Source organism: Fusarium graminearum, chromosome 4 (assembly GCF_000240135.3).
Source record: "Fusarium graminearum PH-1 chromosome 4, whole genome shotgun sequence".
Lineage (NCBI taxonomy): Eukaryota > Fungi > Ascomycota > Sordariomycetes > Hypocreales > Nectriaceae > Fusarium > Fusarium graminearum.
The window spans coordinates 4,379,145-4,402,403 of record NC_026477.1 but is presented as its reverse complement, the minus strand read 5'-3'; the positions used below and the strand labels follow the sequence as shown (position 1 = coordinate 4,402,403).

The following is a 23,259-nucleotide window of genomic DNA, read 5'->3' as shown; positions in this document are numbered from 1 at the left end:
AGTGGTTTGTGATTCAGCCAGCCAACGTGTAGTAGTAGCGAGATTACCGAAGAAATGTCATGATTCTAGACCGCATCTACTCCTATTACCTATCGTTCTTATCCCAGCATTGTGGAATCGCTGAACCAGCACATTGGATCCAGCTGCAAGGGAGTAAGCTATTGGCTTGGTGTGACATTCGTGGCGCTATAAGAAGGCTGAACGTTTGTCTATTGCTCATTTAATAGGACAATAGCAAGTATTGAATTCGTTAGTATAGAGCTGAGCCCTAACGGTAGTGGCTTTCAGCCGCAAATTCTATAACGGAGATGGACTAGAGACCGACGCTAGCAGATACCATTTCCAATTTCCTGGTACAGAAATGTGGAAATTCTATGCTAAAAGTCGCTTGTTATCGCAGTAGTCTGAATAGTCTTCAGCTGTGGCGCAATAAAAGTCAAAAGAGACCCTTAAACCCGCACCACTTGTTGCAAAATGTTAAAAAATCTGCTAAATCGACGATTGAAATCCCCCTTGCTGATGACATGGTTCAGCTGTGGCGTAATATTGCAGCTGGTAAAATACGCGACTGGCTCAACGTTGAGGCCAACAACTTGTGTCAATGAACCATTCGTTCTGATAACAATGACTCCACTGGCTTGTCAAAGTTCATGACTTTTAGCTTTGACCGCTTCGTGTTGAAGGAGAAGAGGCCACCGTGTGTTTGGTCACCAAAGTTCTCTCTTCCACATCCTCGGAGTTAGGGCATGTTAAACCTCCAAGATTCCCCGATCTGTTCCCGATCAGAGGCCTCACTTTTGCAGAGTTTGGCTCAGCCTTTTCGAACTAATTACTAGCTTTCTTTCCCTGGTGTGTTACCTATACAGGCGGGTAGCAAAAGAATAGGGACTTGAAGCAGTTCTGACAAAATTATTAGACCACTCTTAGACTACATAAACACTAAGAGTGATCTGATATTTATGCTAATTACTAAATTCGTTTCGTTTCTTATGTAACCCGCCTGCCATTGTCCCAATGGCACGGCACCTCAGACACGAGAAACTTCGGTTGTTATTCGTTGTCTAATCTCTTTGCCACACCAACTTTTCAGTCTGGTTTGTCCTATCACTATATCCCTCAAAATGTATTGAGATAGTGTGATTAATAATTGTAAAAAAGTCAAGTCCTCATACCTTTCAACACATAGCTATCTAGGAGACTTGTAAATCCCAACAACCACAGCTGAGGCCATGACTCGCCATCGAAATCGACCTACAATATTATCTGGACTAACACGATAAGACACCTGTGAAAAGTGGAACACAGTCAACATGAGGTCTTTATAAACCTGGGGCTTGATAGATACCATCGACTTCTATAATACATCTGTTTAGCTTCCAAGCTGTCCCTCGGCATATTGGTAAATCTGTTTTTTTATTTTAAATGTAACATCACATCAATCCTTCAAATCGACAGGGTCAGGTATCTGATCCCGCATGAGTTGAACTAGCCACATCTGCGAGTCTAATACATATTCAGCATCCTCCTCCTGCATCTGCTGGTGCTGGATCGGCCCGTGTTCCTTTCTTTACAAGTTCTCATCTGTTTGGATAACGTCAGCTCAAACGATTTCAGTATGCAGTTGCTGTTTGTTTGTTTATATTACTGTATAGGTTGCCATACAAATCACCAAGTTTGACTTCGCTTCGACTGAGACCTGAACTATGAATCACGGTATCGCAGATGATGTTTTTGCTTTCTAATTCATCCGCCAGTCTTTGATTCATCCATAATCTCAAAGAGAGAACACCCGGAAGAGAAATGCGGCAATAGAGACGTCCGTTGGCAAAGACGGATCCCATCCCGATTAGCTAAGAAACATGCCAATTGGGCAGGATTCCGATCCAAGTTAACTGCGGATAACAAGTTAGCCCGCGGGCCCGTTTGCGAGTAAGCCAACAAAAGGATTCCCTGATCCTGACCAGCATGGGTCCTATAACGGTTAAATTGTTTATTTTCCTGTTGTTACTAGTACACTCTGGGCGTTGATTCTGGATGCACCTTAGCCAGCGGGGTCGATTTCGGATTCGACCAGGCCTCAGGGCATAAGAGAACAAATAGTGACAAATTCTATGCTTTTCGGGCTGGACTCCTTCGGCTATTTAGTTTTGTATCCTACAAGTTAAATAAAGGCTGGAGATTCTGCTGCACACCAGACATGAAATCTTTGCTCGGAGAGTGGGGGCCAAAAGGGCCACTCTCGAGGGTTGCATTCTCACACCCTTACTTGCACAAATATAACTAGCAAGGCTAATGGTCATGATGAAGTTCCTTAATTAGTAGATAGCCGGCGCTAGTGGCTGCACGGCGGGCCGTCTGATCAACACCGGGGGCTTCTGGTATTGGTAATCCATGACTTGAGACGATGAGGATAAACAGAAGGAAAACATATTTTGGTAGCTTTGAAGGTAATAAGCTCACCAGAAGATGACTGGTTCGTTCGGGAGATGAAGATTCTGCAAAGGATTCAGGAGATAGTTAGGGTAGGCTCAGGTCTCCGTCTGATAACCCCGATTGCTATCTACAAAGTGAAGCACTACACAAACCTCATACTCCCAAGAATGCATCGAGAACTCATAAACAAGGCCAATACTTCCCATCACGGAGACCTGAAACCGGAGAATATCTTCGTGTTCCGAGAAGTTAATGCAGATATCATTAGTACTGCTGACTTTGGTGTGTCAAGATTTCATAGAAAGTAAACAGATGATCGGAGGAAGGCAAAAGAATACACCGATACAGTTATCGGAACAACTCGATACATATCTCCGGAGTTTATAAACGCCAATCAAGTACCAAGGAAGCTTTATTTTTGGTCTCTGGGATGCTTGTTCATTGACTTCATCATCTGGGCAATCTGGGGCCTCGGAGGACTCGACACGTTCAACCAACTTGACAACGACGAATTCTGGCAGAAGAGAAACAATTCTCACAGTGTTGGGCATGATAACATTACTCGGTGGATAGACATTATGAAAACAGTTTTGTTGCCAAAAACTGCTCTTGGGATATACTTCGACTCGTCTCTTCAGGCATGTTGAAACTGTTGGAACGACACAAATCTCAGGAAATTTATACCAAGTTGGAACATATTGTCAAGAAGTCGGGAAAGCAACGATTATTTTTTGAATTGGAATCACAGGGCAAATATATAAGCTCTTACTGTTCCAGCTATTGTATCGGAGCCGCAGAATAGTGGCCAAATCGCATGTTTTCTCGTCCTGTAACAGGCCCTAGCCCTTTCACTCAGCAAACCCCAGCATTTGAAGGCATCTAGAACTACCTCAGCTGGTAGGTAGCAGAAATGTTGGCCTCTCACCTCTTAGGGTATAAAAATAAGTAGTCTAAAAATCCTAGTCTAAGCAGCATAAGCTAGCCTAGGGAGTTATGTATCGAAGTTTAAACTGAGGTTTATGTAGAAGTTAAAGTTGTTACAAGGCATTCATGTAAACCAATCCCCATCATTCTCCGGTTCACCTAAGAGCCGACTATAAAACACCAGCGTTCCAATCTAGGTATTTACCTTAGCCCAACATAGCACCTTATTCTTACCTGCACTATTGATTATTAATAGACGTGACACCTTGCATAGCTCGGCACTATGCCTTATATTAACTGCTAATATAAGCCCAATATAAACTCATCTATCCCCTGGGAACCCAACCTTTTATAGAGTAGTCCACGGCTATTGATTTATTAATTACAACAACCACCTGTCATATCGACCCGTCCTTGACAGTACGCTTGTCACTGTACTTCCGTACCATGGAAGAAATATTTTCTTCCATCAATGTTGATCAGGGAAGATTGTGCGTCTTATCTTACGTGACAGTCCCAGTTATGCATCCTTCATGGTCTCCAACTGTTTTGAGCAAAAATGGTGCCTATATGACCGCCATGGTGAGGTATGCGGCTGGCATTACTGGGTTCACAATTGTAGCATGCTCGCGGTTCTTGACGGATGAAACAGGCGCCTACTCCAAGAACAGAGACCTCAACGAACCTGGATTACAGTTCGGTGTCCTTGCACAGGTAACATTCCCCGGAGACTTGTCGCCTTGCTTCAAGGATGAGTTTATTCGATTGTATCCGACGAAAGATGTTAGCTTTACTTATGTATTTGTGCAGCTCGAGAGATCACAAAGGATTGCGCAACCGATGTCTGACATCGAAAAGGGCTGTACATTATCCCTGTCTCCGATACAAATCACGATTATGAATGTAATGCTAACTACTTTAGGTACATATACTTACATTACCCCGCATCTTAAGCCATCCTCACAATAAGAGAAATTGAAATAAGTAGAAAAACAGTCTGATACCATCTCAAGTAGGAAACATATTTTTCTTTGAATTGAGTTTCAAGACGAGAAATCATAGACATCCAAAGCCGTACGGAACCCTAAGTGACCGGGTTTATTGTCCAGACTTTTAGTGCCGTGACGTAGGATGTATTCAAGTGATACAGTCCCAATGTAATCACTAGAAGGTCAAAGAGATGTTGTCACCAGAACGGACACGATAGTGATATGGGCATGATTAGGCTAATATGGACCAGCTGCACACCACTGTTATAGACATTTTTGCTAACAACCACCGCCAGATTCTCAAGAGACGAAAACGCAGGAAATCGTTATCTTGAAAAACCCCCCAGCTAAAACCTTACCAACTCTCAAGTCTATCATTCTTACAATCTAGCCTTAGCTTAGGGTAAGCCATGGTACACTATCGCTCGCAATAGGTATCCAGTTTCCAATAACTAAAGGTCTTACATGACAAGTGCTGCTTATCTACTGGGAAACAAAGATCAAGGAATCAATACTTGAGAGACTCATCGTTCAGGAACCAGATCAGAATTTTTCATGGAGTATCATTTGTGTCGCAAGGGTACTCATCTATGCTTGATAGGTCTGTCACTTCAACACAGAGCTTGAGGTCTGGACTTTTTGGCGGAACCGGCCAAAAGACGCAAGATCTACAAATTCACTTCACTAATAATTCAAGGATTTTGGTTAGTTGTTCAAGTACTGTGTATAGATGAATTTGAGCGCCATTCTAGGAGACAGTAAGCCACCTAATAATTAATACAGTATCTCAGGCACTAAAAGTAAAGTTTTATAATGCTTAAGGAGAATAATATCAATCAATCTCTCGGGAAAGTCTCCGTCCTCCACTCGGGTACCAAAAGGTGCATGATGGACGGGCTTAGAACCTCCATTGCTCTCCGCAAGGAGCGAGAATTACACTTGGTTACATCATAGTAGTCCGAATAGACACCTCGATTCCGATGCCCCGATGCAGGGAGTTCGATCGGGTTATCTTGTTGTTGCACAGCGTCCATATCCCCGCCTTTGTGAGACACTAGTACATCCACGGTACCTTGCACTAGGAGCCTCGGAGTTCGGACATCCAGTCATTGAACCGAAACAGATGCGTACTCGAACACGGCAGAGGTGACTGAGACAAGATCAGAGATCACTCGTATTTATGTCTCACTAGAGGCAACGAGCCGCGTTCCACCCGAGCCGCCTTGGATCCCTTGCATGATTGATCGACAGAAGGGATCATTTTGCACGCCAGACCTGTAAGACATACGGACCATCGGTCAGTTCAACAGTGAAACGTGACGTCAAAGACTAAGATGATTGATCGATCATGAGGAGAGCACGTAACACCGAGAAGTTGGCTGACTAAATGGAGAGATGACAAGCGCACCTGCCACGAGCGAAAAGTCTATAAAGACCGAGGACCTGTCCACAAGCTCTCTCATCTTCTCATCATGAACATTTGCCTTCACTTTCAAGTTATACTATAACACTCCGATCTAAATCTATCAAAATGAAGTTCTTCATCGCCTCTACTCTCCTCCTTGCCAACGGCATCGCTGCCATGCCTTGGTCTTCCCCCAACGCTAAGCAGTCCAATGGCGAAGAGATCACGTCCGTTCCATGTTGCCCATTACACAAGTACATACTGACTCTTCTTTCAATTACAGTCTTCACATTCAGGTCTCCCAGCCGGCTTCCAACCACGCCTCCTCCCCCATGCACCGCGGAGTCGTCAACGTCCACAACTACGAGGTGTGCCTCAAGGTCTGCTGGCCTGAGGAGCCTACATGCCCTGAAGGCTGGGTGAGTGATGCCGAACTCTGTAATTCTCAAGGCTTTGCTAACAACTCGCCCAGAACTCCAAGAAATTTGTATGCTACATTGTAGAAAATGGGACTCAATTGTTACTAACAGACTTTAGGGAGACGGTGACTACCCTTGCTGGACCTGCTGCAAGAAGACTGGTGATGACGATCTCTAATCATAAGATTTGTCATAGCCTTACGGAAAAGGGTTGCAAATTTCACTTCAATAGGAGGATACTTAGGCAGTACAAGTTAAATGGACATTCGTTCTACATCAAACTCATTCGATATATTTGCTCTACAAATGTGATATATATAAGACTTGACTATAACTGAGTGTGATAAAGCATTGGATATTTACTAATATAAGTTTAGTATAAACCCATTCTCTCGTAAAGATCTCCTGTTATGAAATCATAGGTTGCGCTTGCGCTCAAAGCTTAAACCCCATGAATCCTCAGGGGGGGGCTTGTGACTCTTGGCGAACTAACAAAAGTCCCAGAGAGTGAATATACGTAGGTCGTCTTCCGCTGTTTTCAAAGCCAAGGACAACTTCTCTTGAATAGTACAGGAGTGTACAGACCTTGAGTAATAATTATTATCCAACCATTCTGGTACCTTGTAATCTTTGATCATGTCCTTCAAACCTTCAATGCTGAACCGGTAGAACAGTTCAGGGTGACTACGGCTCAGAACCCCGTATTTCTTTAGCTCCTTTGTTAAAACACCCAAGAGCATCGCTGAGCACTCATAAGAACACTCCACTTCTTCTCCTTGTAAACGATCAAGAAGGTCATATGTTGCTGTGGACATTGTATCGAGATAGTTCAGCCGTGCTTCATTGATTTGGTCTGTATTCTGGGTTAGTAAGCTTTTATTACAGTATCTCTTAATGAAGCATACCGAGAATGTTTGAGGGGATAGGGATGTCTCCAGCTTCGATCATTTTTCCGCTGTGCCGTAATGCTAGCTGGGTCATTGCCTGGAACATTTCTGGTTGCGAGAAAACCCAGGAAACGAACAGACAGAGAATACAGTCTCTTCCGTAAATTGTTGGCACTTCTGACTGTAATCTCCCTATCCATATCTCGGCGTATAGCTCAACAATTTCATGGCATTTATAGTAGTCAACGATCATAGCCACCTTTGCAAGCATCTCAAGGTCAAGAGACCTTGGTACGTCTCTATGGTAACCGTGTATAACTGTTAGTACGATGTTGAAAGCCTTGGGGTCCCAATCGCTTGCTGTTACTTGGCGGAGCCCCGATCGGTGATCAGCTTTTCCCTCTATAAAAGGACCAGAGAACATCTTCTCAAAGTAGGAGGAAGCTAGAACTAGATGCGTTCCTGAAACTAACATTCGAATCTCTACCTGACCTGGCAGGTTGGTAGATCTTTCCCCGTAATTCGAAGCTTGTAGGCTTGAGCTGTCGGTATTCTTTCCAGCGTCAGAAGGTCCCGGGTCTGTTGCTTCCGCATCCGAAAGTCCTGGACGAGAATGAGTCAAGCCAGGGAATGAAGACAATGGGTCTGTAGTATCATCGAACGACGTAGGGATAGAAATAGGGGATTCTTGCGGCGGTGGAGGTGGTGGTGGAAGACTGAATTTCTTTTTTTTCTTCTTCTTCTTTTTCTCTTCAGTTTCGAGCTGTTTCTTTCTCAGTTTCTCTTCTCCTATCCATATTCTCTCAGACTCCCAGATAAAAGTTTTATCAATGCATGTAGTGAGACTGAGTTGCGTATCCCCGTTCGAATGGAATATGTAGGTTGATGGCTTTTTGCTGCCGACTTTATTTTCCAAGCCTCCTTGAATGGAAACATGCTCAGAACTTGAATTGCCATGAGCCATCTTCACTGGCTTTACTCTTTAGCATCTGATTATAGAAAGGGTGGAAGAAATGCTTACATGTATGAAACTGAGTTCAAGTCACGATAATCTTGCAATATTTTGGATGGAAATTAGCAAACAGAATGCGGATTGAAGTGTTATATCTACGTAGTTTGAGCAGCCGCCGGGTTTTGTTCATGTCAGATGACACCAGGTTCCCCGCGGGAGGCCGACCAGCCTTTTCCAACCACCGAATCTCCCCTCTTATGATGTAAGCCAATAGCATCTTGCTCATCCTGGTCAGTTCTGTTGGTTGTTATATTATCTGTTGGTTGGCAAGAAGGATAAGACTAGCTAAAAAAGGAGCGTTTTGGTCATGTGTATGCCACAGTGAAAGTGATGTTTAATTCGCAAAGCTGAACGCACTTTTAAATACCCAGGGTGGTTAAAGACAATAAGTATAAAGTTACAGCTTTCAACCTAAGAAAACGAAGCAATTGATAATATCATGGATAAACTACATATGTAGTATGCCCAGTTTGACTTTACTGTCTTACCTCGCACTATAATGATCTTGGCATGGATCGTCCTATGCCACCTAACACGGACATACTTTATCTTTGACAGCGGTAAAATTGAAATTCTGATTGGCGCTTGGTTGCACACTGGAACATAACAACACCTCAACAGCGCTTCGCCAAGTTCCGGCTTATCAACTCTTATTTATCCTAACATATTTTTTGCGTTGACGGGCAGCCTAAACTCCTGTGTGCAGTATCGGTGGTCAATGAGCAGTTCTTCTGTCTTGCTATGATATTTATTGGCCCTTTTGAGGCAAGTACATAAGACATTGGCTGGAGGGGTCAGAGCATCCTGGAGTGATTGGCGTATTTGACACTTGGTCGGCCTCCCGCATATGCTTCGATACTTTGGACTTTGAATGGTGTCTTCCGCCGCCAATCATACCATCACAGTGGATAAAGCAGCCAATACATACACGTATTGCTCCATAAATTGTTGGAGAAACGCAGAGACTCAAACCAACATCCTTCGATAATTGGTTAACTAGGTTCAACAAGCAGCGCCGGTCGGCCTCCTGCATAGCTAGCTCACTCTAATAATAAGAGAGATAATAACATAAGATACCCGCATCCGTCAAGTCAGACGTTCCGCAGAAACCTCATCCTTTAGCTTCCAAGATGGGAAATATCTTTGGTCGTGAGGCAGAGGCAAGCCCGGCGCCCCCTGAACGATGTCCTGCAGTAGTAGCAACAAGACAACCTTTACACTATCGAGAAACCTTTGCTCTCGAGGACACGTTCCAAAATCGTGAGGTTTCACGGATTCAGTATACCCGCCCTTGCTTTGCTTATGCTCGTGGAGAATGTTTCCGGGGAACGGCCTGTCGGTTCTCGCACGCAGGGATCACGAATACGACGACAGGGAACATTCGAAAACCTTGCCGATTTTTTACGCGAGGTCATTGCAGGCGTGGAGATGCCTGTAATTTCTCTCATGACCGATCCTTGGTGCAGGACTCGACAGATACAACAAAGGTATGTATTTGGTCGCTAGTGAAGTCTAAATCTAGGGCAGATTGACTGATTTGAAATAGGATGATGAATGTAACGAAGGTTGGGCTCGCGAGTTCGGAGGCGCCTGGGCCAAGTTCGGAGACGGTGCAGCAATTGTAGACGTCTCACTTCCTTCAGACTTTTCTGCCATTGAGATACGCAATCTTCCAATCAGTGCCTCAGCAAACTTCGTCAGAACCATCCTATCTGACGTTGGCATGACGGTATCAATGAGCGATATACGATATATTAAAACTAAAGTCATGCCGAATGGGGTTGCAATTGTCAAAGTTAAAGACCCGGCCTTTGCAACGACCGCGTGTTCGCGACTACAGACGATTATTGAACCCCCAGACTTGGTAGTCAACTCGATACGCGTTCCAGTCCCTGCAGGATTCCAATTTGGCCAGGTTGACAACAGGCAAGTTCGTTGTTCATGGCATCGGCCCACTAGAACAACCTCTTTACACTTTCCAAACAAGAAAGTTGCAAGCAGATCATTCTACAACTTCAAAAGCCAAAAGTATCAGGTTAACGGCATGAACGTCACGGCACAGTTACTTGTTGCAGAGGATCCGACTCAGCCAAATGGGAGATGGAAGTTCGACTTGATCGGACTGCGTGCTACCACTACGGCGCAAGATATCGCTTCTGTCTTTCCTTCATCTGAAAAACCTTGTCTTGTTGCTATGGGATATCCAAATTACGACATGGATATAGAAGTGGATTCGACTTTGGTCAAGTCAATGCTGTACGAGAAGGGTGAGTTAGAAAGATGGAGCGTTTCCGACAATTCTACCGCCAAACGAATCAAAGCCCATGCCACGTTTTTTGACGAATCACATGCACAAGCTGCCGTCTCCTCGCTGAATGAAACAGAGTTACCTTTCAACAGCACGGGAAAGCTTTTTGTCCAACTCCTTACCTCGGTCAAATTCAAGGTTTCAGTCCGCGTTTACAATGCCGTGAAAAAGTCAATTGATGCACACAAATCACAGTGGAGTCGCCAGTTCGTACATTATTCCGCCCTGCCTGAGCGCGGATTTAACCGAATTCTGAAGATCGAGGGTGAGGATCGTCAGCTAGTCGCCCAAGCCAAGAGAACTTTGGAGAACATCATTACTGGCACTGTGATGACGATGGACGGGAAGAACATTTGGTACTCCAACCTCAAGATCAGTAAGAACGCCTACAAGAAGCTTCAGAAACTCGAGCAAGACTTCGAAGTTGTTATCATTCGCGATATACGAGCCTCAAACTTCCGAGCCTTTGGCCCTGAGGATCGTTTGGCAGAAGCTGCTGAAGCCTTACAGCAACTTGTTGACGATCTGAAAACAGACGGACATGCTGTGAAGGAAACAGCTGTACCAGTCAAAACAAAGAATCTTGAGACAGATTGCTCCGTCTGCTTTGGTGAAGCCGAAGAATCACTCGAGACGTCCTGTGGTCACATCTACTGCAACATTTGCTTTGTCAACATGTGTCAATCAGGAGAATCAAGTTCAGGTGATTTCTCAATCAAATGTGTGGGGGCCAGTGATGCTTGCAAAAAGATCCTTCCAATTTCAGAGATACAAACACTTCTTCTCTCTGAAACATTGGAGAACATCCTTGATGCATCTTTTGCCTCATTTATACGAAGTCACCCAACTGAATTCCGGTATTGCCCGACGCCTGACTGCGACCAAGTCTACCGAGTTTCTTCCCCCGAAAAAGTTCCGTTCATGTTTACATGTTCGCGATGCTTTACTTCTACTTGTACAGCCTGTAACGCTTCACATCCGGGTATATCCTGTTCAAAGAATAAAGGCAGCAATTCAGATGACATTGAAAAGCTCATGAAAGCTAAGAAGGATCTGGGAGTGAAAGATTGCCCCAAATGCACTACAGCTATCCAGAAATCTGAGGGGTGCAATCATATGACTTGTTTCGCTTGTCGAACACATATCTGCTGGGTGTGCCTGGCGACATTCGCACAGGACACTGATTGCTATGCGCATATGAGACGGCTCCACGGTGGCATCATGTAATATAGTTATAGCCCAAGAGATTGTAGGAAACTATGTTTTATTTATTTTTTCACGTTGATATCTGCTTCAAGTCCGCTTCTGATATAAAGAGCATAGATAAATCTTGATAGAAACTAATCTCGATTACGAATGCACTGCTAACTACTTCAGGTATAAATACTCATACTACCCCCACAACGCGTCTCGCTTCCATAAGCATTGCGCCAAGGAATTTGTCCTGTTCTGTTGCAGTGGCTACAAGGGTTACATCTTCTGCATATTCCGACAGGCTTTTGAATAACTTGCTTTGAGCGGCCTGCTCAATCCTAGAATCGTTGGCTTCAAAGCAGTACCTCGTTCATCAATTAGTTGATGCACTAAGATTACCGCCACTTGAAGCGAGACGTTGGTTGGATTAAAAGTCAACATATATAACAAATCACGTGTAATCACTCTTTGAAGTCCGTCTCAGCGGAACTCTTCTTTGGAAAGTTCTGAGCATAACTTAGTTCGTCTCGGTCACACGCCTCGAAACCACCCGAGTCGTGAACATCAAGATCTAGCCGATCTTTCCATCTGATTTCTTCGTCAATATCATGTATACCGCGAGTCCGATGTGCTACAGTCGTTGCTTTGATGCCCAACACCTTGTTGATCAATGTTATACTGGAGACCAGATTGTCATAATTGTAAAGGGTTTTATTCTATATTCGTATTAAAGAGTTGAGTTTGCCTAGATATTTTGCCAGCTCAATTGCTGGGGGTTGTGGCGTCGTATGGAGCATGATGTAGGGCGTATGGCGTATGGCGTATGGCGCAGGGAGCGGTGCACGGTCGGAGGTATCGGGTGTAGATTTAAACAAGACCCTTGGTTCTGCTAACTCTGTTCCATAATCCAGGGCATCGTTTTGGCGCATAATAGAGTGTTACTGCCTTCATCTATCAGCATTTCGCTTACGGACCCCTTGGGAATGTCGGTTAAAATAGATTTGCTACTAAGTATCTCAACGATCTGTATGGAGACATGGACCAGATAGAATAGATGCCTCCAAAGAGCTATAACATTCTTGCAAGAGTAAAAAACAGTTGAATTTAAATCATTTATCTCCCAACGATACTATCTATTCTAAATCTTAACATAACACGATCGAACAGCATCAACTAGCTTTTGTACATTATTGGTGCTATATGAGAAAGATGTCACAAAGCGAGCAGTTCCTACCTCCCAGCGATCGTGATAAAACTGATAGCCACGACTAAGCAATTCTTCGATCACATGCTGCTCCAGGCGACAGAAGAGTATGTTGGCTTCTGGCTCTTGAAAGACTTCGGGCCCGGGAATACTCTTTAGACCAGCAGCCAGACGCAAAGCCAAACTATTTGCCTAAACAGGAGGGGTGTGAACTAATGAGAAAATTCTCTCATGGCCCACATGGAATGGATTCTGGCTGTCATTACACCGGGGGGTGTCTTCTGGACCATTTACTACTATGGAATTTTACTATATAATCGAGAGACAATTCTTGGCCTTGAAGTAGAATTATCCTTTCCTGTATAATTCTCGGATACGCAATATCTTGCACCTAACTTGCAAAACACTTGTTCAGCAATAATTTCGCCTGAAAGGAATATTCACAACATGGAAAAGGTCTGTTCCAAATAATGGCCCGATAAGAAAGATATATCTTATTAACTGGATGGCAGTTTGGCCATACTAAAGCAATCTACCATCATGATGAAACTAAACACCAGATGGAAGTCACCGTCCTGGCCAGCATTCCGTTCGCCCAATGGGACGACGCTACGAAGATGATGATCAAAGTAGCTTCAGATGACAGCTTTCTCGTCATCACTGATTCTACAATCTTTTATGCTAAAGGTGGTGGTCAACCAAGCGATACTGGTACCATGAGCTTTCCCGACGAGGCATCAACTTTCACTGTCACATCTGTTCAAAAGCTTCCGTCCGGAACGATCGTACATCTCGGGACATACTCGGGCAGCCCTTTTGAGGAACAGAAGATGGTGATCCAGAAAATCGATAAGGATACGCGAAAGCTTCATTCACAGATTCATGACGCTGGTCACATCCTCTCTTCCGCTATTAGAAGACTGGGAATACCAGAGTTGCGGGAGATCAAAGCTCAACACTATCCTGGCACCGCATTTGTCGACTTCCACGGGATCATCCAGAGCGATAGAAAGGAGGATTTGGAGAGAATGGCGAATGAAATAGTCCAAGGCGATCGCTCAATTGACGTTCGTTGGTGGTCAAGAGATGAGCTTAAAGAAAAGTCTTGGACAATGCCAGAGGATGACGGCAGTAGGGACGATCTTGTTAGAGCTGTTGAGATTGAGGGAGAGGGTGCTTATATGTGCGGAGGAACTCATATGAGAAGTACGGCTCTAGTGGGAAAGATCAGGGTAAGGAAAATAAAGAGACAGCAAGGGGTAACTAGAGTGTCTTATGAGTTGGTGTAGATAACTAAATTTTGTCATGGAGCCGGTTTGAGTAGAATGATCCGTGAGTATACAAATTTTGCCTCTTTTGCCTTGATAACTCAAGCTAGTCGGTCTTGACTCTGTGCCAGATCATCCACATGTTGACTACGGAAAAGAGACAGCCACTCTGGGTTGTCAGCAACTGTGTCATCAAGTGGGTCTACCGTTCCAAATTGCACCCTTCTGGCTTCATCCTGGAACATCTCATCCGTAAGGGTGACGCCCAGCCTCATCTGATGCTGTGCAAAGCGACCTAAGTGGAAGGCTAGCAATTCAGGGAACGACTTGACCTCGAGAGATATTGTCGGTTCTCTCGACTCGGTCACCAGTTCTGAGCCAGTCCACGCCTCAGCAGACCTCGTTATTTGTTGAATATGATCTGCTTGAATTGGATTTGGAGCGGCAGCCGAGAACGGGGCGTAGGTCTTTGACTCAGATGCAATCAAATACGGGGGAATCGCATTGGTAACTTGAGCCGCGATCCCTGAATCGAAGCCGTGGTCTCCCTTCCAATCATCCATCGTTTTGCCTTTACGAAAATGTGATGCTAGATGCTCTACACGCTCCTGCCATGTCTCTATACGTAAGTCGCAGAAGCCACACCTCGATGCTATAGGGGGTCCCTCGACCTTCCACGAGTCTATTAGCGGAGGGTCCTGCACGTTATGGATACACCTTAGGTGCTGAACCAGGTGGTCCTTCCGAGTATAAATCTGACTATTCTCGCATGAATTACTGTTGTGATCTTCGAGATGAGTTGTTGTTGGATTTATAAGACCGCAGTAGGCACAATTACTACACCCGGCAACAGCTGATACCACAACACTGCCAAATGGTGCGCATAACCACCCTTGAAAGCCGAGATGCAACGACTGCTCGTGACGTGCCCAATCAAACTTGCTTTTGAACGAGTCACAGCAGAATGTGCAAGGAAATCTCCTCTTGTCTGCTGTTTTACCCTTTGCTGGTCGGGTCCGTTTTACCACGCGGCCACGGCGAGACACGGAGCTGGCAGAAGCGGCAGAACCTGAAGACAAACTTGAGCCACTGGCAAGGCTAACCGTTGACCTAGGTCGGAAGCCTGCATGGTCACTATTGAGGGTACTGGTGGATGCTTGGCTCCGAAGTGGGTTGTTCCTTAATGCGTCGGCGATGGCAGACAACGATGCTGCCTCAGTCTCTGGAGGCGAGTTCCGCCATCGCTGAATCGGATCCATTGAATTATCAATCAGTGTTCCGGTAGCTGATGTTTGTATTGGACTTATTCTTGAAATTATTGGCACAGCTGGACTGCGGAGATATCGGCTTCTTCGTCGGGGAAGACCTTGGGATTGAACCTGGATATTGGGAGGGTACTGAAATGCCTTGGCAGTGCCCTGATCCAATTCCCATGTGGTCGCAGGTAGACCCTCGTTTGGACCAACTCCATGGTGATGCTGCCAGACGTTTTGGGCCTGGCCTTGCAATGTCCAGGACGACAGCGGTTCTTGCCAGGACTGCTCAACAGCTTGAGCCGGATTTCCCACCAAGGACAAACTAGCATCTGTTGTCAGGTCGGTGAAGACCTGTGGCTGCCAGGGTGTTATATTCTGATGCTGGAATTCTCCAGCGCTGTAGGCAAGACTCTGAAGGACATCCTGTTCGAAGTTTTCAAAGGAGCCTTGGGCTACCTGATTTATATTTCCGAATTCCGTCGACTGTCCGTGTCGAGCATACGGGAGCTCCTCCAGTGGCAACGCTATCGAATATGGATCAATGTTGCTTTATTTGGTCCTTGAGATAGGTCTACTTACTGTCGCCTTCATCGTAGGATGTGGGTGGCGGAAGTTGGTCAACGGTGGCCGGTGGGGTTGTCGGTTCCATCGGAATATTTGTTATCCAAATTGATATCAAACTATGCAGCTTCAAAACTAAGAGACTAGCATAATCAATCTCAATGTTAGACCATACTATGTCTTCATATAATGACTTCAATGGAATGGATTTTTTTGGTAACCGTTACCGTAGACCACAATCCTAAATGGCGGGGCCGAGGATAGCCCGCCCTTCGGATTAGTATTAATCCGGATCAGCAGATACTTCTTACCCTGAACAATAGCTGTCTAGAATTACTACTGCTTTACTTTCATTATTCAGAAGCCCTACGTCAATGTTAGAACTCGATGTTGAAAATGCATTGGAGGCTATTAATATTATATAAAGCACTAAGCCACTGATGCTTCCTATGGCACGCTTCGAAAAAATATTAATTTAGCCTGGTGTCGTTTCTATTAGCCTACCCTGTATAAGCTGACAGTTCTTATGAATTGAATTGCTTGGCATATTATTCTCCAATGAGATGGGGTTTAAAACAGAAAACCTCCACCTGTTGATTTCTTTCTATCCTAGGTTGCATGTGAGTTTGTGGAGTTGCTTGCTGCGCCTATTCCAGGCTGATCGGGCAGAGTTCGAGGCTGAATCAAAGTGGTAGTACTTGCGCTTATAAATGTTGAAATGAGGTATATTCCAACTCCTTGAAGAATAATGCGCAATCGCGTTTAATCACTATTTTTTACAAATCAACAACATCCCACTTTCTCATGTCAGGCGAGACAGTAGCTTCACAAGCCCCTGACGAGGTCAGCGGTCAAGCGGCATTCTGGATTCTCATAACGCTAGCTACCGCTGCTATCATCCAGCCATCATCAAGAATCAGGCAAAAAGGCCGCGATGTGTTTGATGGTAACATAGACCTTCTACGATGCATCCCGGCTGTTTGTTTTATTGACTCTATTGCCGACCTTGTTTCACTAGGAAGCGCCATCTATCGGGCATTTTCTACGCCAAAGCCAACGCAAAATACTCGCCGAAGGGTCTTCCCTAAAATGAGTACATTCATTGTCAAATTGGCTTTGTCTACGGTCACAGTGCTACCTCAGACCATCAAAGTGGCCAGTTTGCAGGGTGTCCCGGCAACACAGGCTTGTTCGTTTCTGTTCTTCATCGCCACTACGACCAGGCTCGTGGTAGACGTTTGTGGTTTGGAGGCTGACTCGAACTACACAAATGCTCGAGACAAAGCTCTCTCATTGAGCATACCAGCCCTAATAGCATTATTCCTCCAATTGCCGTTCGAAGTTTGGATCTGGTATAATATCGGGTTTTCCGCCACCTTGAACTTGTCAACCAATATGGAGAATGTCTGTTCCTGGTTAACGATTATCTGTATCGCGGTATTGTTCACGCAACCTCTGATATGGATATTTTATCTTATTATCCGACGAAGATTGGATGTCTCAGCTTCTCCCTACATGGTTCCTATGCGCGGCTTCTACATGTTACTTGTTATTCTAGGAGTATTCAAGAAGCCTGGTGTGCACAGAGAATCAGAATCGGATACCGGACCGCCACCGTCGTGGACGGATCGCCTGAGTTATACAATAAGTCTAATGCTTTGCGTCGCTCTCGTCAGCACAGCTGTGACCAAGATACTAGATACTCTCGGAAAATTGGTCTCTCGTGGAGAGGATGCGGTGTCAGCAATCGATGTCCCATCTGACATACCGACCGAGGGGCCTTCGCCCGAACAAGAAGGCACCTCCAATGATGATGCGGATACCAATGTGCCGCTGTCGGTGGGACTAGCTGCGACTTGGTTTGGAAGACTTGGCGCTATTGTTGACCGCTGGCTTGTACGTGCCCTTACCATACACTCAAGGGCTAGTGTGGGAATTCTCCTAACCATCTTTAACCTAATCACTACGGTGGTTTACTACCTGGTGTATTTCGATGGTTCTGGTACTGTAAACCCGAATTGGACCAGTGTCTTGGGGTGAGACTTGCATAACAGTATACATGTCACCTGAAATATTTACGACTTGGGGAACACTCATGAACAACTTGACGAAGACATATCCGATAGCAGTCCAACATCTAGTCCAGGTCGATAGCTATTTAATCAACCGCCTAAGTGGTTCGCTATCATCCAGGCTTCTGTAAACTAAGTCATTGCACTCCAATCAGCAGCCTGATAAACCAGAGGATTCTGAGGTGCTTCGGCTGCAACAATATATCCTTTGGCACACATAGAGAACCTGACAGAGTTTGACCTCGCTGACTTAAGGTCTCGAAGTCTTTCTGCCACGTAGCATTCCAGTAGCTATACGTAAATGGATCAAGCAAGAAGTCTGATGAAGTCCATCCGGCTGCATGAGGTTTGTCATAGTTATCTGTAGTGTGTGCATTGAATAACTTTCCGGTGTAGTAAGTGTAGTAGCCGTTATCCCGTAGCCAGACGGGTAGGTAATCATCGTTCAGCCCCTGACTCATGAACTTAGGATAGCCGCCTTTACCTCAAATTAGTTTTCAACAAACCAAATATTAGAGCAGAATTGATCATTTTCCAGTTTGAGAGAACAATGGAAATATACATATATGAAGCGAATTTAGTAGAGTGCTCACCATAGGGTGGGATCATATCTGTGACATTGGGGATGTGCGCCAACTGTCCAGTCATGATGCTGACTCGAGCTGGGCAACATACTGCAGTTGTACTGACTAAATTCAGTGGTTGCATATGAAAGATTGTGAAAGCAGTTTTCGACATACCAGTAGTGGCGCTGATACGAAGTCCCTTTGTCTACCATGTACTTTTTGAGCAGTTGCATATAGTCCATCGATTGCATGTGGACATCCTGGTCATCAGTCAAGATGAGAATGATATTGGGTTTGCTAGGCTTCGAAGAGACGGCGACGCCGGCGACAAGGCTCAAGACACCAAAAAGATGAAGAAGCGTTTGGTATGTTTGCGATTCAGGGCCCGTGTAGTTATTCAATGAATGAATAAACGAAGAAAGTTAAGAGAGAAGTATATCGATTTGAGAAACCTGTTCTACGTATATATGTGTGTTTGAGGAGTCGACTAGAACGTGGACGAGCATAGCAAGGATCAAGTGTGTAACCACATAAAAGAATGTTGGTACTTCATTGAGAAAACGGCTAACCGACAACGCTTTTCGTATTAGACTTGCAACGATTGAGTATGATCCCGAAGATCGTACTCGTTTCCCAGTTCGACCATCGATACATACAAGCCTCGAAAGATAGTGGCATAGCAACAGGTCATGGAAATTACTATACTCACTGCCGCAAAACTGAAGACGTAGACTTTCTCAAATGCCGATAGACAGCCTCTAAAGTGGTTGCAACTTGCGCACTCATCTTAACGCATGCCAACTCTAACGCATACTCCCTTAGTGGCGATAACGACCAACGTCAACCTCATGACTGGTTCATTTCGTTCCGTCGGGCTATAGAACTTCTCGATAAAGCATCGCCGTTAATTCAGGACACTATCGTTAGTCAGGAGTTAAGAACTCTTCGCCCCATTATTAGTTAGGATATTCACCTAAACCATTTTAGCTTTCTACTCTAATATAACCCTCTATTAGAGTCATTTAATTAGGATAAAATTAGCGTTTATATTACGGCAGTGGCCTATCTCTTCTATATTTATATCAGATTACTTACTAAAAAGCCTCTTCGCTTTCTAATCTATATTTTAGAATCCTTTATAGCCCTTATTATAGTAAAGGTTCCTTAGGTATTAGCTATCTATAGATATTTCTTTATAGTAGTAAAGCTAGAATAATAATTCTAGTAAGTTAATAGTGCATTAGAATAGGAGTTTAATATTGCTATAAGATACTTACTAAAAAATTGGTAGTCAGTTATAGACTGGGCTATTTAAATATTTAAGTAGAATGATCACAGTACAGCACTATAGACGTATAATTGTAGACCAGTAGGGTTGGAATGGCAGCTGGTAACTAGATTGGCTATTTGAGATTATTCAGGACTGTCTATAATGTAATTGTCTTTCGATCTATTGTCACTGCTGAGATCTTGTACAATCCTTGCAATAGCGTGTCTACTGAAATAGAACATTAAACACTTCAGACAGTGCAAAGATAAAATGGAACAATTCCAATCTATTTAATAAACAATAACAACAACTATACCCAAATATCCGAAATCTAAATAACAGGCGGCTTTCTTCTCAGTGTCCCTCTATTAGCCATGTTTGTGTCACTCTTGTCTGGAACATACAATCACAACAAGCGATCCCCTTGCTTCCTTTGTTGGGTAGTTTTCTCTTTCACCGTCACCGAAAAGGCCAAGGCCTCCAACCATTCTGCTTCATATCCTTGACGACGACTGGCGCATCTGGCAGTGTTGATTCCTGCTCTTTCTCCTTCCTCTGCTGTCTTTCAAATTCTGCTGGCTTTTCGTCCGGTTCATACTTCCAATCCAGGCCATTGACGACACCGGTGGGACCGCGCCTAAAATGTACGTTTCCTACGAAGTAATGTTCCCAATCCATCATGCCCTTGTATAGCCACTCGTCCCTTGTCCTAGGCGTGAAGCTATATACATCTTTTGCATAGAACTCTAGATTGCACCTTGAGTCCTGATTGCCGTTAATAGTGAGGGCTAGACGATTCTTTTCTTCACATATGAAGATGTTGACTGTAACATTGCTCCAAAGATAATTTCCAACGTACTCGTGTAGCTCAGCCTCTTTTTGCATGACGTCCGAATGAGCTAGCCAGTCAACCAACAATTGCATGTGCCATTGCCTATGAAGATCCGCCTCCTCTTGTGCCAGCTCAAGATAGTCAATGGAAGGTTTAGCATCAAAAAGGGCTTGAATCATAACCTTGGCAGCAAAGTCGGCAGCATCGCCTAAATTTCCGCCGTTAGTGAGAGCAACAACCGCGCTTTTCGTCCCTGGAAAGAGATACATAGCCGAAGAGTAACCATTAGCATTGCCCTGGTGCCCTATAAAGAACCGACGAGGAGATTCGCGTCCTAGGATGTATTTTCTGTTGAAGGCCTTTTGGTCTTTCTTTTTGACTTCGTGGTTCGTTCCCATATAACCAAGACCAGCCGTTGGCATGTATCCAGAATACCACCCCATGCAGTATGCCAGTTCGTTGTCAAACCCATCTTCCGTCGGTCGGGTCCATTGAGGGCCCCATACCTCTTGCATCTGTCTTAGGGGATTGGTAGATTCTTTCTGAGAACTTGATCCATCCTTCTCTGAAATGTACGCATCCATCATCGCAGCTGAGAAATTGAGTAAATCAACGATGGAACTCTGCACACCAATGGCACCTAGAAGAGGGGAATGATCATCGCGAGTATATGTATCCCCTGACTTTAGCTTTTTGTACTCCCCACTGTCAAGCTTGGCATAGCCGTGAGCTCTGTTGGAGGAAGAGTCAAACTCAGCTGAAGAAACGACGGTATTTTTCAGGTTCAAAGGTTCAATTATGCGTTTCCTGAGAAATTCCGAGTATCTCTGGCCAGTGACCTTCTGTACGACCAGGCTGATTAACCCATAAGGAAGGTTATTGTATTCCCACCAAGTGTCGAAGCGTTGACCGGTCTTGTCGTTCTCCGTAGATATATGGTTTAGAAACTCGACATAGTCATCCTCCTTTGAGACTATTGAGCAATTGGGACCGAGAAAGAAGATCTGTGGTCTACTGAGGCCAACAGTGTGCGAAAGTGCTGATCGTATGGTTGCCTCAGATCCAATACGAGGGTCGCCAACAGGCTTGAAATCCGGTATGTGTTTGCTGATTAGGTCATCGAATGATAATTTGCCCTCATCTACAAGGATGCCTATTGCTGTAGACAAGAATCCTTTGGAGCATGATGCGAGAAGATAGCTTGTTTTTGAATCTGCTAGCAGCCCTTCTTCAACATCGCGCAAGCCGGTGCTATACTCGTGGATTTGCTTTCCATGATGTAGAACTCCAACAGAGATGGACGCGACTCCACATATACCAGAGAGGGCATCAATTACTTTGGCTTGATCAAGCCTATCGACCAGTCTTTATTCAAACTTGTCAAAATCTGTGGACTGGGCTGTTGGCTTGAGACTTACTCTGACATCTGTGCTGAAGCCGAGGAGATGCAACTAGCCACTGCTGGCCTTTGAACAATGAAGATAATGGCAGTATGTGTTTCATAATTGGGAAACGATTTTACTCCCTGTGATCAGGCTCCCGGGTCGGATGACAATATGTTGTCGGCCTGCTGAGGAGAGAAAATATGGAGGTGAGATGTAGGTGAGATGGAGGTGGGATGGAGGACAGATAGTCTGTTAACGGACATTCCAGTGTCTGGTAATAACCAATCATGGTGAGTTTTGGCTACCACACCAATAATTTGTGTATCTGTCTTACTGGTCAGAAGCTATTGGGGTGATACGATGATACATTACTGCGACAATAGCCAATGTAATAAGATTAACCCCACTGGCCCGGGTAAGTTGTGCCTCAAAACCTGAATGTGGAGGTTGTGTAATGAAACCTATCATTGGATGAAGCCACCCTTCTGAGTTCAATGGAGGGGGCAGTTGGGCATAGATTTAGCTCATCGGCTGCTCCATGATGATGCTCACTGCTTCCAGACCATCAGCTGAGGCCATTAAATCACATGTCGTAATGTATTTCTGCTTAATGCCTGTTATCATTTATTACACAGCAAAGCCTCTTGCGGCTCAAATTATCAATCATTTACAATTCTCACCTCATCATCATCAACAGACATATAGAAGCCACTGTATCTGCGCTTACCCAAATTCAACAATTTTGACTCAAAGCTGCATTCTTTCATCGCTGTCGCTGCAGTAACCATCTCCATGCCTTGGTCGGATAATCCAGGTGCGATGACATCAAAGGACATTGTTGGAGATGATCCAAATGAGAGCCAAGGTGGCGGTGGTACGAGTGGAGGAGGAGGAGGAAAGCCGCAACCAAAGCCAAACCCTACTCCCACCCGATAGGTTGAAGATATCTACCTCGAGTTCAAACATTTTTAAAGCCGTTATTGATTTCTTGGAAGAACGTTGTAAGAGGACTTTCAACCTCCCTCTTGCTATGCTTGCTGACGCGGTAAAATATGATACAGTTAAAGCAGGCGCGACATTGGATAAGGAGAAATGAGGTTGAAAATGAAGGAATTGAAATGCTACGTGTTCTGTCTGTGTTTTGGGGTGGCTGAAGTGCATAACACATTTTTTTTTGGCAATACAGGTTGGAGGGTTGGCTTAGGCCGCTACAGCCTCATTCAGGAAGTGACAAGACTTTGAGGGTTAACCTTATAAGATGTTCCCGCTTTACT

The 23,259-nt window shown here is 44.6% G+C and overlaps 10 protein-coding genes across 10 annotated transcripts; 5 read left to right on the top strand and 5 right to left on the bottom strand.

The window, feature by feature from the left end:
- Positions 1–3,804: 3,804 nt before the first annotated feature.
- FGSG_13215 (uncharacterized protein) lies at positions 3,805–4,326 on the top strand (the record flags this gene model as incomplete). The annotated part of the gene is made up of 1 exon (XM_011329267.1): positions 3,805–4,326. The coding sequence occupies one exon, from the start codon at positions 3,805–3,807 to the stop codon at positions 4,324–4,326; it is 522 nt and encodes a 173-aa protein (XP_011327569.1).
- Positions 4,327–5,858: 1,532 nt separating this feature from the next.
- Positions 5,859–6,455, top strand: FGSG_07755 (uncharacterized protein). The gene is made up of 4 exons (XM_011329266.1): positions 5,859–5,978; positions 6,035–6,170; positions 6,224–6,238; positions 6,289–6,455. The coding sequence occupies exons 1-4, from the start codon at positions 5,878–5,880 to the stop codon at positions 6,346–6,348; spliced, it is 312 nt and encodes a 103-aa protein (XP_011327568.1). The 5' UTR covers positions 5,859–5,877; the 3' UTR covers positions 6,349–6,455.
- A 43-nt stretch (positions 6,456–6,498) lies between these two features.
- On the bottom strand, positions 6,499–8,021 carry FGSG_07754 (uncharacterized protein; the record flags this gene model as incomplete). Its single annotated transcript, XM_011329265.1, has 3 exons — positions 6,499–6,532; positions 6,756–7,023; positions 7,076–8,021. The coding sequence occupies 3 exons, from the start codon at positions 8,019–8,021 to the stop codon at positions 6,499–6,501; spliced, it is 1,248 nt and encodes a 415-aa protein (XP_011327567.1).
- Positions 8,022–9,199: 1,178 nt separating this feature from the next.
- On the top strand, positions 9,200–11,604 carry FGSG_07753 (uncharacterized protein; the record flags this gene model as incomplete). Its single annotated transcript, XM_011329264.1, has 2 exons — positions 9,200–9,556; positions 9,616–11,604. The coding sequence occupies 2 exons, from the start codon at positions 9,200–9,202 to the stop codon at positions 11,602–11,604; spliced, it is 2,346 nt and encodes a 781-aa protein (XP_011327566.1).
- A 428-nt stretch (positions 11,605–12,032) lies between these two features.
- FGSG_13214 (uncharacterized protein) lies at positions 12,033–12,500 on the bottom strand (the record flags this gene model as incomplete). Its single annotated transcript, XM_011329263.1, has 2 exons — positions 12,033–12,287; positions 12,450–12,500. 2 exons carry the CDS (start codon positions 12,498–12,500, stop codon positions 12,033–12,035), a joined length of 306 nt encoding a protein of 101 aa, XP_011327565.1.
- A 722-nt stretch (positions 12,501–13,222) lies between these two features.
- Positions 13,223–14,064, top strand: FGSG_07752 (uncharacterized protein; the record flags this gene model as incomplete). Its single annotated transcript, XM_011329262.1, has 2 exons — positions 13,223–13,231; positions 13,336–14,064. 2 exons carry the CDS (start codon positions 13,223–13,225, stop codon positions 14,062–14,064), a joined length of 738 nt encoding a protein of 245 aa, XP_011327564.1.
- Positions 14,065–14,144: 80 nt separating this feature from the next.
- On the bottom strand, positions 14,145–15,948 carry FGSG_07751 (uncharacterized protein; the record flags this gene model as incomplete). The annotated part of the gene is made up of 2 exons (XM_011329261.1): positions 14,145–15,823; positions 15,879–15,948. 2 exons carry the CDS (start codon positions 15,946–15,948, stop codon positions 14,145–14,147), a joined length of 1,749 nt encoding a protein of 582 aa, XP_011327563.1.
- A 1,427-nt stretch (positions 15,949–17,375) lies between these two features.
- Positions 17,376–17,900, top strand: FGSG_07750 (uncharacterized protein; the record flags this gene model as incomplete). The annotated part of the gene is made up of 1 exon (XM_011329260.1): positions 17,376–17,900. One exon carries the CDS (start codon positions 17,376–17,378, stop codon positions 17,898–17,900), a length of 525 nt encoding a protein of 174 aa, XP_011327562.1.
- A 169-nt stretch (positions 17,901–18,069) lies between these two features.
- Positions 18,070–19,284, bottom strand: FGSG_13213 (uncharacterized protein; the record flags this gene model as incomplete). The annotated part of the gene is given in 5 exon segments (XM_011329259.1): positions 18,070–18,416; positions 18,439–18,594; positions 18,608–18,621; positions 18,673–18,831; positions 19,208–19,284. 5 exon segments carry the CDS (start codon positions 19,282–19,284, stop codon positions 18,070–18,072), a joined length of 753 nt encoding a protein of 250 aa, XP_011327561.1.
- A 943-nt stretch (positions 19,285–20,227) lies between these two features.
- FGSG_13212 (uncharacterized protein) lies at positions 20,228–22,026 on the bottom strand (the record flags this gene model as incomplete). Its single annotated transcript, XM_011329258.1, has 2 exons — positions 20,228–21,953; positions 22,019–22,026. The coding sequence occupies 2 exons, from the start codon at positions 22,024–22,026 to the stop codon at positions 20,228–20,230; spliced, it is 1,734 nt and encodes a 577-aa protein (XP_011327560.1).
- Positions 22,027–23,259: the final 1,233 nt, after the last annotated feature.